The sequence below is a fragment of the Epinephelus fuscoguttatus genome, linkage group LG21 (assembly GCF_011397635.1).
Source record: "Epinephelus fuscoguttatus linkage group LG21, E.fuscoguttatus.final_Chr_v1".
NCBI classification, from domain to species: domain Eukaryota; kingdom Metazoa; phylum Chordata; class Actinopteri; order Perciformes; family Serranidae; genus Epinephelus; species Epinephelus fuscoguttatus.
Window position 1 is genome coordinate 34,260,980 of NC_064772.1, and position 14,750 is coordinate 34,275,729.

General features: G+C 41.9%; 1 protein-coding gene across 11 annotated transcripts in view; it reads left to right on the plus strand.

Moving 5' to 3' along the window:
- The window catches only part of LOC125881951 (microtubule-associated protein 4), a 171,974-nt gene extending 160,547 nt beyond the window's left edge, over nucleotides 1–11,427 (plus strand). For 7 of the 11 annotated variants that reach the window (XM_049565438.1, XM_049565437.1, XM_049565440.1 and 4 more), the window contains 3 exons: nucleotides 568–680; nucleotides 5,634–5,826; nucleotides 6,084–6,233. In XM_049565438.1, the coding sequence (XP_049421395.1) occupies nucleotides 568–680; nucleotides 5,634–5,826; nucleotides 6,084–6,091 (314 nt within the window). In that variant the 3' untranslated portion in view covers nucleotides 6,092–6,233. The other 4 variants (XM_049565442.1, XM_049565444.1, XM_049565443.1 and 1 more) reach the window with 3 other exon arrangements.
- Nucleotides 11,428–14,750: the final 3,323 nt, after the last annotated feature.

Sequence of the window (14,750 nt, forward strand, 5' to 3'; positions counted from 1 at the left end):
CTTGTTTTTGCCACCGACACACTCAGATTATTATTCTAAGTGTCTGATAACTTGTGGAAAGGGTCCCCACAGATATAAACCTTATTGTTAAAGAGTAAGATCCTTTTTGTTTAAGCAGAAACAGCCCCAAAATTGCTATCTGCAGACCCACCAGACGCCACTTCGTCAGCGTAAAACACACCTCATTTAAAGTAGACCAAAGCAAAATAAAACTCATTAAAGCCTTCTTGGTTTGTTTTCCACTGTTTCAACAATCCCTTACTCTGCTTTGGTTGAAATAAACTCTTAATTCACCCAGTAAGATGTGAAAATATGATGCCTCTATACACACTATTACTGTTAATTTAAATAGCATCTGGTAGGTTTGGGGATGGCTATTTCGGGGTTGTTTCTGTAAGGATCCTTTCCATAATGTTGTCACACATTTGAAATAACAATCTGAGCCTGTCGGTGGCAAAAACAAGAACTTTTAGTGGACGTAAATTTTGCTCATTAACTTTTTTTTTGCTTCAGCTTATGTCTACAAATATATACGATCATCAGACTGATTATCCATGTGTGCTGCAGGCGGTGGGGACGTGAAGATCGAGTCCCACAAAGTGAGCTTCAGGGAAAAGGCTCAGTCCAAAGTGAGCTCCATGGACAATGTGAGCCATTCACCTGGTGGAGGAAACGTTAAGGTGAGGTTATCACGCATGATGACATCCTTCAGTCTGTGTGCATAACGTTACTCTGTCTGTAGACTATAAACTGTTGTTTTTACATTCCTGTTCATGGGAAATTGCTGCAGATCAGTGCGCTGTCTGCAACTGATATCTGTTTAACTTCTTTGAAAGTGTTTTTATGAGCCAGCCAATCACAGTGAAGATGAGTCAGGTCTCACAGTACAGTAGCAAATGACAATTTAGGTACTTATGTCAAAAAGTCATTTCAGATTACAAGTATTGGAGAGTAGTGTCCAATGATAATTACAGTTTACTTGTAGTGCCACCTACTTGAGTTAGTTGTGATGGCAACAAAGTGTGTATCACATGACTCACCTTCATTATTAAATGCAATTGATCCAATGTGTTCAGATGAGAGCAGTCGATTTTTGAGCGTCATCAGAGTCCAAATTTCACCCCTGGATCCTTAAACTGAAACATTTTTCAAACCCTCTTCAGTACAGTAATTGCTCTGCTCTTTAAAAAGCCACTAACAGCCTTAAGTCTGATTTATGGTTGACAGCTTGACACTTATGATGATTGTTGGTCGACAGACATGATGCACTGCTGACAGAAAGAAGTGCTCCTTTCATTTTCCTTTCACGTCACGCGCCCTGAAAACTTTTTGATGTCACGGACACCATCATATTGTCGTACAGTGTGATTGGGTAGACACGGCGGCCTCTGTGATGCCCAGTTCAGACCAAAGATTTGCAACGAGATTTGTTGAAACAAACAGCAGTGCGCTGTTCTGCATCGTTCTAAAAATCTGCAGGGTCACACCAATGCAACTAGATGGTGTATCATCTCTATGCAACAACTCTTCGTACTTTGGTTCTGATTTGCAGCTTTTCAGACTTAGTTTGTGGCTGAATATAATTTCTAGCTTCTTAAAATATGAATGACGATAGTGACAGTGAGATACTGGCTACAGATGCATTTGTAGTGGTGATGAAACGGTGAAAATCTGAAACAAAACGAGCTTTAGACGGCCAGGTCACACCACTGCAACTTTTCTCTGTAACCGTAAGTGCTATATCGTAGGCAACTGGACTTGCTTGCGTTTCTTGAAGACGTTTCGCCTCTCATCCAAGAAGCTTCTTCAGTTCTAAATGACTGGTAGGAAGTTGCCTTTCTCTGTAACGTTCTTAAACAGTTTCGTCCTGTCGTGAATCTTTGGTCTGAACGGGGATTGACAGGCTACTGGAGTTTCACATGTGCTGGCGTGAGCAACATGGGGTCAGGTCTCTTCCATGTGCCACATTTGTTGGACCAAAACATAATCACCCTGTCGCTCCCTTCTTTGGTTCAGCAGATGCACTGAGCACCTCTTTTTCTTGCGCTCCCTTTGTCTTCTCAGATGTAACTAAACAAACCAGCTGAAGGATAGTGTGTGGTTGCCATGGAGACGACTGAAACCTTTCACTGGAGCATAAATTACAAATCATTGCGCAGCTCTTTAATTTCTGTGAACTGACACTCATTAAAATTGTCGAGCGCCTTACCATGAATCAGGCCTTGGTGTCTCTCTATAGCAGTGGTTCTCAGCTGGTGGGTCGTGCTCCAAAAGTGGGTCACAGGTCCATTCTGAATGGACGACAAGTGACTCGGGAACGTGTCAAGTGTGTAAAAAACTTTATGGTGAAGTACAGTGAATTTTCGGCACGAAGATTTCATTTTGGAGTGCCGTGATCTGCTGTAGAGTGAGTGACTAACGGACAGCTACTCGACAGCGACAGCAAACTAGCTCGACGACATGGCCAAACGCAAGTATGATGCTGAGTTTATTAAACTGTGTGGACCTTGAGTTAATGACTAAGAAGAAATCTGGACCCTGTGGCTGGACCAGTTGGGAACCACTGCCCTATAACATTCATTCATGACTAAATAAGTTACTAATCTTTAGATATTGAAGTGTTTAATGCACAAAAACTCAGTTGACAGTGATCAAACCCACCAACTGTCATTATGTTCTGATTCAAATGTTGCTGAGAACTGATTGGTGCAACAAAGTCTGTGACATTGCCTTTTTTTCATCTGTGCCCCGCCCACTTTGAACCAGTAGGAAGATCACAGAGAAAAAAAAAACAAATACAGAAATGAAAAATAATCAAACCTCTTATAATTTTGTTACACTCTTAGCAAAAGTCCGATAGTTTGACGAAGTATGTTTTTAGAGCCGGACTTTAAAGCTTAGATCGGAGAGGGCAGTGAAACACTGCTCTCACACTTGTTTTGAAGTTACCATTTAAGCAATTGTCTGTGCAAGACTTCTGGAGCATGACCGGAGTTCATAATCTAAATGTTGCTGGGAGGCTTCACTGACGACGATGATGACAGCCTGTCATAAACCATCTGCAGCAACCTGAACCATCTCAAACCCTCCGCACCTGCAATCAGCTCCCTTTCTCCTGACCTTTCTTCCTTCTGTTGTGAAACTGGACGTCTCCCCGCAGGGCAAAACTCAGCTCAGCTCCATCCAACACATTTAGAGAGCATGGGAGAAGATAGGGATACAGACAGTGGATGATGCTCATGGATTTGTAAAATACAGAAATATAAACCTTAAGAAAAGGACTTAAGTAACCAAAGTACGGGTCGGGTTATTGTGGGGGATCATGGGCCTGCAAACTTATAAAAGGAAGAGATGAAGTGATGTCACCTGTCCCCTCAGCCTACTCCAGCTCATCTGTGTTTCATGATCGCTGCATGATCCCATCCTTCACTCACATTCTCATCTTCACTTCCTGGTTTCCACACCCAGTCATCATCTGCACACTCAGAGATGCATAATCAGACGGACGGCTAAAAATATCCTTCACATAATAATAGCCTGTCTGCGAGAGCCTTTTGCTGTTTGATACCTGAAGTCTATTTTTAAGGGCTTTGAAACATGCTCCGACTTTCATTGGTTTTTGTTGGAAAGACACCATGTGTACAGTATCTCATGTCTTACTGCAGAACTGTGCAGGCTTACAGAAACCCAGTGACCCGCTCGCTGTCTCATCGTGTGTCACTGTCATGAGTCTCCAGCTGATGGTCCGTTTACACCGATCAGCCAAAACATTAAAACACTGACTGGTGAAGTGAATAACATTGATCATCTTGTTACAGTGCAGTGTTCTTCTGAGGAACCTTGAGTCCTGGAATTCATGTAGATGCCACTTGACACGCACCACCCACCCAAACACCATTACAGACCAATACACCCCCTCATGGCGACGACACTCCCTGATGGCAGTAGCCCCACCACAAAAACTGCTCAGGAATGACTCCAGGAATGGAACAAAGAGCTCAAGGCCTGGCCTCCAAATTCCCCAATCCGATCGTACATCCATTGAGCACGCCGGTACCTTCCCCCACAACATAAAATTACACTGAGCAAGCGCTGCCTCGATTGGTTAGTTTTTAATATCGGTTCAAGTGTATGCTACATTACCTGTACCTTCTTGACAAATAAAGGCCTATCTCAATTTTTGCCGAGCGACAGTTTTATGTAAAAGAAAGATCTGTCCCTAATATGAGCCTGTTGAGTTCAGTGATTTAAGCAAATAATAGCCTGGGCTGCTAATTGAAGTTTTACGGTAGTGACACGTAAATTCATGATGATTTTTCTTTAGGTGGCTAAAAAATATTTTGCTGCGCCCCCGTCCACAGCAATAGTAGTAGTACATAAAATAAGCACAACAGAAATGTCAGATAGTTCAGACCACAGTGTTTAACTATTTACGTATTTAAACGTTACAGTTACGGCTGAAAATGAAACTTTTGCTGATTTCACACATCTCTGCAGTTGAAATGAATTGCTAGTTCTCCACCTGGATTGTTGTTGTTATAGTGTGACGTCACGCTGATTTGGTATATTGACAAGACGTGTTCCCCCTATTAACACACGCACACTGTAGTTTATTTAGACACAGTCTCACTTACATCTTCCTGCTGCCCTAAATGCTCAAATGTGGATGAATCTGCTGCTGAAAATAGTCCCCAACACATACACATTTTCCTCCCGTTTGAGTGACCGTTGCCTTTTTAAAATGAAACTAGTGGAGCATCCAGAGGCTCAGTGGGTAGAGCAGCCGTCACATATACAAAGGCAACGTTCTGCAGCCCTCTCCAATATCCAATACAGGCAGAAAGACCAATAAATAATCTTTCAAAAAAATGAAGCCAGTAATGACCCCTTGTTGTACAGACGAAACCCACTGGTTCTCAGTAGGAGCTAATGCCACAGACAGAGACTGAGATCCATAGAAAAGACGGACTGGATGGGATTTGTTGAAATTAAGAAATCAGTGAATATATATAATCCTGCCAGCCTCGTCCTTTAAGCCTGCCTGATGAGTCTGCTGAATGAAGCATGATTTCATAAAGTGAGTCCAAGTGATGTATTGAGGGTGCTTCCGTCTCCACAGCCGTAACGTCTTGTTTTTATAAACCCATCCAGGTTTCTCCTCGGTTTTGATTTGATATAATAAGACATTTGTGTTTCTATGACAAGTAACAACTCCTGAGGTCTTTTTGCATTCACTTCCTCCGAGGTAGGATAATAGAATTAAAGCATTTATTCAGATATGACATCACACACAAGGGTTTGTGCTTCAGGAAAAGTATAATTTCTACACATTTTACACTTTGCATCTGCTTTTTTGTATCTGATGTGCTTGAATTTACCATTTTCTTTCTATCACTGCTCTCATTTGAGTGTTCAGTTATGATTTTTTTTGTAGTTCCATCACTCTCCACCTGAGTCTGGCTCCAAATCTTTTTATGTCTAAAACATCTGCTCCGTGAGAGTTTTGCAAACACAGACTGTCTACCTGAATCATTTGTGTGTAACTACATACAGACTGTAGCGATATGAGATTTGGAGCCAGCTTGTTTCATCCCCATCCCCACCGATTGACACGCCCTGCTATGTTTTTCTAGGCTGAGGGGGCCCAGGAGACAACAGAGGGGAATGGGACTCCCCTGAGTGGCACCGAGGCCCCGGCCCCAGGCTCCGAGCCAGGGCAGGCAGGGAGCCCTGCTGCCCAGGAGAATGGGCTGAAGGAGGGGGCTCCCTGTGATAGTGAGGGCCTCCGGGAGCCCCAGGCTCTGGACTCACGCATCCCAGAGACAAGTAAGTTTGTGTGTGTGCCAGACACATCCGGATTTGCGGAGGAGATGCATGGGAAAAGCCAGTAATGCCAGCGATATCCTGTTGCTGGGTAACATCTGAAAAATAGCACACCGTGCAGTCAAAGTATGAACACCGTGTGGGGCTGAGATAAATTGTCTTTGTGTGAACCTGTATCTGTGTGTGTGCTGTATTCATCATGTTGTCTGCCGTCCAAAGCGCCTGATCACACCGTCGTCTCTTGACTTCTTATCTTGCAGGCATCTAATTCTACTATCCCTCTGCCCTCCTCATCTCAACCCCCCCCCCCACAACGCCACCTCCTGCCCCTCCCAAACTTCTCCTGTCTATATTTTTTTCTTTCTCCATGTCTCCCTCCTCCCTCTTCTCTGCCCCTTTCTTTCAACCTTTCTGCTGCAGATTGAGTGTTTCAAGCTCAACTTCCGCGAGAATGCTCGCTCTCGCACGGACCACGGCGCCGACATCATCACCTGGCCAGCCCCCCAAGACGACAACAGACCCCACCCGCACGGTTCCTCCCACTCTCTACACCAAAACCTCCGCCAGCAACACCCGACTCCTCGCAGCGTCTCGCTCATCGAACCGTTGGCTTCTGCAGGCTGCGTCGGCTCCCCCTCTGCCCCCTCCTCGCTGCATCTTCAGGGGGAGGTCCAGGGGGAGGACAGCAGCTCTTTAAAGGGATCTTTACCTTTTTTGTCCCCATTAAACCCCGCAGAGCCCCTTTTATCTTAAATCTGTCATTGCAAATTCTTTGAATCATCCAATAGTTCTGCAGCTCTAGTATCATGTTATCTTGCCTCTTCTCTCACATCTGAGCTCATCATCATGACGTGACGGTATAGACTAAGCTTGGGAATCTATGTGGAAGGAAACGAGGGGAAGGTTTTCTCACGTATTTGGTTGTGTCTTTTCCAAAACTGCTGACCCGGAATCAGTGGGTTTCACTTGGATCCTCTTTACCCCACAGCCCGGTGGTGTACTTCGACCCCGCTTCATGTCACCTTCACATAACCAATAAGCAGCGATCACTTCATTAGTCAACTGAGCAGCGTGGAAACCCTCCTGGACTCACACATAGCTTCTCTTTCCCTCGTGACTTTAGGGCTGTCCATTCCCAATAACCGCTCACCCTCTGTTTCAGTAACATCATAGTAATCAGCTGTCCGTCTCATCTGCTTCATCACTTTCTCTCTCTTCACTATCACTTACCATAAACAAGCTGACAAACAAAAAAGCTAGACAACAAGTAGGCTGTTTGAACCATTTTAGGCTGTTTAACTCTTTATTCTCTGTTTGTGATGATGTGTTTGAGTGACAACATTGTGTAAAAATGAGCTTTGGTGTTCTTGGATCTTATTTCTGTCTTTCTCAAGTTTTCTCTTCTTTTCTTTCCCTCCTAGTTTCTTGATTTAAAAACAAGGGTTTATTTATTTATTGTACGTCTCTTCCTGCGTAAGCAATACAGTGGGCGGTCTTTTTTTTTTTCCAATAGCACTCAGAATATCTTGAAAACACGCACAGGTTTTTGTTAAACCAAGACACACAGTGAAAATGTTTAGAGGGAGGAAGAAAGTGAGAATGGATATGATGCAAGAAGGGTGACAGAGCAAGCGTTGCATTTATAGCAAAATACTTGTCGAAAGGTGAAAGTTTTTGAAAAGCAATAGTGGAAGTTCGCTTAAGTAGAGAAGCTTTAAGTGTGCATGCGATCCAGAGGGAGACAAGGAAGATGCCTAAACGTCTCTGAAGTCAAAGGAGCTGTGTGTCTCGTATGTGCCTCCTGTCCTTCTTACCTGAAAACTGCAGTGAACGAGGGTGACGCAGGCTCACGCCTAAAACTGCTCAGACAAATGGGATATCGTAGCTGACGAATCGGACGTAAAACGTTAGGGGCAACCTGGTTTCACTATTGTAAGGAAATTCTGTAAATCAAGCTGTCCTGGTAGTTGTGTGTCGTCATGGTTGTTGTCCCATTTCAGGTGTTTCTATGAGGGTAATGGTAGCATGTTGTTTGGCAGTAGCTGAATACGAAAACATCTCTCCTACGTGTTCGGCACTTTTGTCTTTGGAGTGTTGGCAGTGGAACATGATGTGGCTTTATACTCTTCTCTTGTAGCAATGTATTAAACTGTTGCCTCCAATTGCCTTTATAATGCATGGCCACATTATACGACATCACACCCAGAGCTGAAAGCCATCGTGCATTATGACTCAAAGTGTTGTGGTTTGGTACCATATGTATATCTCGGGGGCAATCCAAGACAGTTGATGTGTTGTTACTCAAATTATGGACAGGAAGAGCTGGTGTCTGATGGCTGTTGTTTCACCTCTTAATTGCATTATTAATTCTACTGTGTGAGGACTCCCGTCATCTTGGATTTCTGCAGCCAAAAGTGACTATAATTGGACGAGAGGGTGGAGATAACCCTAATGCTAGCTGCTAGCTTGGTTAGCACGGTGCGCTTACAGCCATGGTTATTTGTGATAATGCTAATTTTTAGCTAGCAAAAAACAGTCTTAAAACCATTAAAACAAAATTCACTTACTGGAAAACTGATTATCCGATTCCTTAGACCTTTTTTTTAGTGCAACCAAATGCCGAACAAGACTTGTTTGAGTGATCAAAATGTTGCAGTTGATTTTCACAAACTGAAAACACAATGAGGCTACGTCTATAGACCCTTTTAGGCTCGATGTCACAATAACATCAGTTTGTTAGCTGGAGGCAAAGCACAACTCTCCACCACAGGGCTGTAGGCTACATAGGAGTCTTAAAATGTGATCTAGAAGGGGTCATGGCTCAAAACCAGCCGCCACTGCCCGTCAACAAAAACAAAGATGGTTAAATGTGATAAGACCAAAGGACTGGACGGAGGCCATCATCAAAAATGCTCACATGTGCAGCGCACACTTCATATCAGGTTAGGGAAAAAGTATTTCCTGTTGTAGGGATGAATAAGGTTATGTGTATTAAGGGTTATCATGTCCACCTCATCAGAAACTGGGGAGGGATTAAGAGGAAGATTGGATTTCTCTGCAACGCTAACTTTTTAGCACATTAGCTAACGTTAGCTTTGATAGCAAACAAACTGGGGGAAACCGTTCAAGTGTTGTCCTCCTCCTGAGAGTGTGGTGCTCTGGATAACCCAACGCTACATTCATACAACGCTCCGAATTTACGAACAGTCCAGTTTGTGCCAGAGTGCGCTTCGACACAAGGAATGAGTATTTCTGAACGAACCACTCACATCATCTTCCTCCATTGTCTAAAACAAGCCAATAGGCCTCGCTAGCTAGCACTAGCTAATGTCTGTGGAGAATTGTTTTGCCTCCAGCTAAGCCCCGCCCACCATAAACAGCATACAGTTTCCGAACAGTAAAAGGATCTATAACAGAGTTCCCGTGGTCATGAAATTCCCGTAAACGAGCTAATGAAGCTAGCAAGCGTTAGCAGTTACAAATGGCTGTGTTGCTATATAGGCCGACCCATTTTACTCTACTTTAATAAAGTAATGGAAGAGCTATGGAAAACTTATTAAAATGTATTGTTAAAAATGTGCAGGAACCCTGCAATAAAGTTTGACAGTTCAATAACCAGCGCTAGTTGTAAGACATATCTAGTAAAACAGGATAAAATGACTTCCAGTTTTCGTTGGGTTTGTCTCCATTGGCGTAACGATAAGCTAACATAACAAGATAACAGCAGATTCATTGGCACAGATTAGTTTCTTTAAATTCATTTCTAAGACCAAAGCTCCATCGACTGCCCCCTAGAGAGAAAACATGAAACTACAAAAACACTCCTTAGTTTTTCTATTTACTTTAATGATTCGTGAAGAAGCTTTGACAGAACTAAATTGCACCTTAATGCTTTAATATATCCAAAAGGGATTTAAGAGGATTTAATTATAAGCTAAAGTACCCTTCTTTGAACAAGTGCTCCTAAATGGCTTAATCAGAAATGAGATTTTGTGTGATGACATGAGACAGAGCAATAAACTGAACTACCGTGCCCTCTTTTTACTCTTCAATTCAGATTGAGTCATTATTTTGTTTCATATTGGAATCCCTTAAAATTGTATTCAAGAAAAGAAAGCCTTAATGAAAGATCAAGATTTTTTTGGACAAAATAGGCAATAACTTTTGACTAATGTCTTCTGAAGTGGGACTGTTTCACGTGCAGATGCTGGAGTACTTTCCCGCAGGTTGAGGACTGAGAGCAGCTGTCATCAAATAGTCGATTTGCTTTGTTTGTGCCACGGCTGTCGCGTAGCTAAATTTTTTCCTTGTGCCTGTCCACGACCATCTTTTAGCTTACCACTAATTTGAGATTGCACACGGATGTATATAGATATTTTATTGTCGATGCACTCTTCATGGCCCCAACAAGAACAAAAAAGACAGTAACAGCATCCGTGGTGGGGACAGAGGGGCTGGTATCAAGGTCTGATAAGATCAGCTTTTATGTCCATGTACCTTTTAATGGCTCTGAGGGGGAGGAAGTATTTTATCATGACTATTATGACTATTATTATTCTGATTATTAGTATGAGAAATTGAAAAAGTCTGCCTTTTTCATTAGAAAGAGGCTACTGAAGTGAAAGAATGTCTTTTGAGATATATTGTACTAAAGACGCAACACTTTTGTATATGTATTTATCGTTGTGTTCCTGTAGCCTCGTGGTGGTTGTGCTCTCATGGTTGAAGGGATTAGACTTTTAAATTGTGACAGCCAGTTTCACAAAATGTGGATGTGCACTAAAGATTCGAACCTTTAAAATCTGATTTTATTTAAGGCACTGTAACAGCAGCTGGATTTAAATGTTAAACTGGCAGCATAGAGTTAAATTTAAGACATTTTTAAACTAAATTTGTAGTGCACACTATTAAATCATGCCCGTAAGCCCAGTCTTAAAAGATAATAAAGTTTTGACTAGCTGGTTAACTTTTCATTCAGGACACAGTGACCTCTGCAGGTTCAAAAGATAAAAGAACCAAGCAGACAGAAGCTAACGCACCTGAAACACATGACACTGTACATCACAGTGGGCAAAGGGAACTTTTTATTCAAGCAGGCACTAAGTGAGGCCAACGTGTAGGCCTGTAATTTTGGGAGTAGTGCATATCAGACATGTTGGCTGCTACATATATAGCACTCAAACAGCAGCAACCTGCCCTGGAGAGTCACACGCACCGAGACCCTAACACATCCTTGTCTAAGGTGAACTAACCGTAGTTGTCAGGTTTGGCTTGTGTAATAAACGCTCCTCAGTAATCTATCCAGGGAGCGTTGTAGAGCTTCATCTACCACCACTGCACTCATGCAAGAGTAACACTAGCTAATAAACGCCTACTGTACCTGCAGAGCATGCTGAAAAACAACAATGGGATGTGTTAGGTAGACTTACTATGTCATTTGCAGAACCTCCTCATTGTTTTTTGTGTTGTTGTTTTTCTTTCTTTTTTTTTTTTTCATTAATTTGAATTTTATTTTTTGGTTTGGAAAAAAAAGTGTTTATTGTGATTACTTGTTAATTAGTGATGTGATTATTGAACATGAAATAAAATGGACTAAAACTCTCATTTGTCTTTGACTTTGTTGAAATGTTTAAGAAGGTGTTTTTAGTCGGTTAATTTGAGATTTAAGTTGCACAGAGCTAAGTCCATATGAAACACATTGTCACTTTGACCTTGTCACATCTTAACCTTTAGTCATGGACTTTCTACGTCCACATACGACGTATAAGGTACCCTGGGTGTGTTGGTTGTTGTTCTGGGTAGTGATGGCCAAATGAAGCCTCATGAAGCATTTTCTTTATTTTCTGAGCCCACTAGATGGCGCTCATGGTTTAAAGAGAGAGGCTCAAAGAATGGCAATTCAATGTGCTTTCAACCTTTTGTTGAACAAAAAGCGCCATCTAGTGGGCTCAGAAAATAAAGAAAATGCTTCATGAGGCTTCATTTGGCCATCACTAGTTCTGGGACAACGTGTCAAGTTCTGCCTGTTACATCAATGTCTTCTTTCAAAATACACTTCTGTTTTCACAGGAAATTTAACGTTTCCATACCACTAAGTGGTGGGTTTTGTTTTTTTTTTTCATCAACAACAAACACATGGTTAGGTTCAGGAAAAAAGAACAGGGTTTGGCTTTAGAGTCGTACAGGATGCGAACACCGCCCTCTCTGGAGAAAGTCTGTGTTCTTTGGACCCATCCACCACTCCTGCTCGCCCCAGTGGGACTGTTGCCCCCTTAACATTCGTCCTTGTCCCACAGTGTTTACCTAGTGATGGCCAAATGAAGCCTCATGAAGCATTTTCTTTATTTTCTGAGCCCACTAGATGGCGCTCATGGTTTAAAGAGAGAGGCTCAAAGAATGGCATTTTAGTGAAGCTTCCAACCTTTTGTTGAACAAAAAGCGCCATCTTGTGGGCTCAGAAAATAAAGAAAATGCTTCATTTGGCCATCACTAAGACACGACGGGGTGCCGTTAAACTATAAAGGCAACCAGCTGCCTATCATGCCAGTGTTAAAGGATGCCCATTTCATTGGTTTGTGACGCCACAAGTCACTGCCCAAGCGCCAGATTTTGACGACTTTGGAGTGATACTGGGTTCCCGTATGCTATTTTTAAAAGAATGATGAAGATACAAATTGTTCCACCTTTAAGGGGCTGTTCATTCCAAATTAAAAATACATATCACTCTAGATTGTTTTGGTATGAGGTGCCAAATTTTGGAGAACGGCCATAGAGATGTCTGCCATCTCCAGCATAATGGAACTAGATGGCGCAAGGCTTGTGGTGCCAAAAAATAGATTTGAAAAACTCAACAGCAATGTCTCTTACCAGAAACCATGACCCGTTTACTCAAGATGATCCAATCAATCTGATCAATCAAGCACAGTCTTCTTGAGAGGTCTGATCAGCCGACAAGTGACAACACCTGTGTGATGATCCTGAGTGTGTTGGGTTTGAAAAAAGAAATATGAACATAGGGAATATTTCCTGTAAGCCATGGCAGTGAACTAGCATACAGAAATCTGCCCAGAGGACACTGAGATGGAATGAAGCCATTGTCAACAGTTTGTAGTTGCACCCCTGCTTTTCCTGCTGTGTCATGATAAAACGTCTCCACAGATAAACGTCTTCTGACTTCATCAACAGGTCTGTAATGTCAGCAATTTATTATCCTTGGATTTTATTTTAACATAAAGAACGATACAAGAGCAATGTTTGGTTTTATATATGGTTAGGTTATATATAAGTTGTTGGACTAATGGTGTTCTGCTTCATCAGAAACAAAGACAGACACTGACCTCTAGGGGAAGTGTGAGGAATATAGCTGCCATTCTTTGATCCTCTACATGAGCAAATGTGTACATGCAACATGGTATCAGATGAACATTACATCACAAGTTCACTCTCAAAATACTACATATTCCATACTTTTTTTTTTTTGTTTTGTTTGTTTCTTTTTCCGGCTGTTGCATGTGAACGTGTCGTTTTGGTTCTTAGCAAGCTACTGTACATTTATTTTTCCTGTCAAACTTCTTTACCTTTGAAACCACCATGCAAACAGTTCGAGAATAAAAACTATCACATTGTAATAAATGCAAGGACCATTCTTCTATGCTCCCCTGTCTTGCTCCAGGTACAATATGTTGAAAAAAAGAAAACCATGACGCAAGGTGGCAATCTGAATCACTTTTACAAGCCTTCTCTCTCTCTGGGCCCCTCCACCCCATTGGCCCCGATGCAATCACACTGCCCGCATCGTCTATATTTAGCTGTGTCTCAATTCAGTGGCTGCAGCCTTCAAAGGGTGCATTTGAAGACTGATTGTCAGTCCTTCAACTGTGGCCAAGAAATGCGGCCTCCCAGAATTTGTAAGATGCAAGGATGAATCCTTCGTGGCCCAGCCTATCCCAAGGTGCACTGTGCGCCGGTTATGATCATATATTAAGTTAAGTTAACTAACAGTTGTTAACTAGTTAACGGTTAACATTCCTATAGGCTAATTTTACCTGAAAACAGCCCGTCAGCCTGAAATATATCAAGCAGCGGTGTCTGCGGTGGTGAATCATCTCCTCAAGTATTAAATAAAAAATATATGCATATACTTACTGCTTACTTACTAGCTTACTCCTTTCGTCAAGCATCCTTGCGTCCTTCAAAGGCTGCAACCCCTGAATTGAGACACAGAAAGTGTCTGGGAAGACGGAGCAGCAGAGCACTGAACAGAATGAATGTGAGATTCATTAAACCATTTGTTGATTCACATAGAAAAAGAATGCTTTGTTACTTTGAACAACAGGGCTCTAATTTTACTGTGGAGTGCCAGATTAGATTTAAGAAGCAACCCCTTGTCTGTATAAAAGTGTCACAGACGACCCTGCTCTCCCCTATGGTAGTTAATGGTGAGTGACAAACCATTTTTGATCCTATTTGAACGTGCCAAAAATCACATACATTATATTTGTACATTTAAAAAGTAATTTTTTGCAAGTCAAGAAAGTCGCAGTTTGTAAAGTTAAGTATAAGACTGAAAGTACGTCATTAGAAAGACTACACACTGAGAAGTCCAAACAGAAGAGAATTTTCATTTAAATTCCACTTTTAAAATCCAATGGCTTAAGAAATGTTTGGAGCAACTGAGTCACTGTGGTATTTTATTCCACACAATTGATTTAAAATGGTAGGTGGCTTAAATTTTTTTTACTAAGTTGCAATTTTACTGTCGCTAAATTAGCAGTTAAACTTTCAAAGTTTTATCAGCAGGCCTTATTGGCATGAAAATTGTGTTATGTGCATAACTTCTCTCCTCATAAGGAAATAATTTGGAACAATGGCAATATTACTGTCAAAAACAAGACTTTGTATGAGGAAGGCTGGATTGAAAGGGGTAT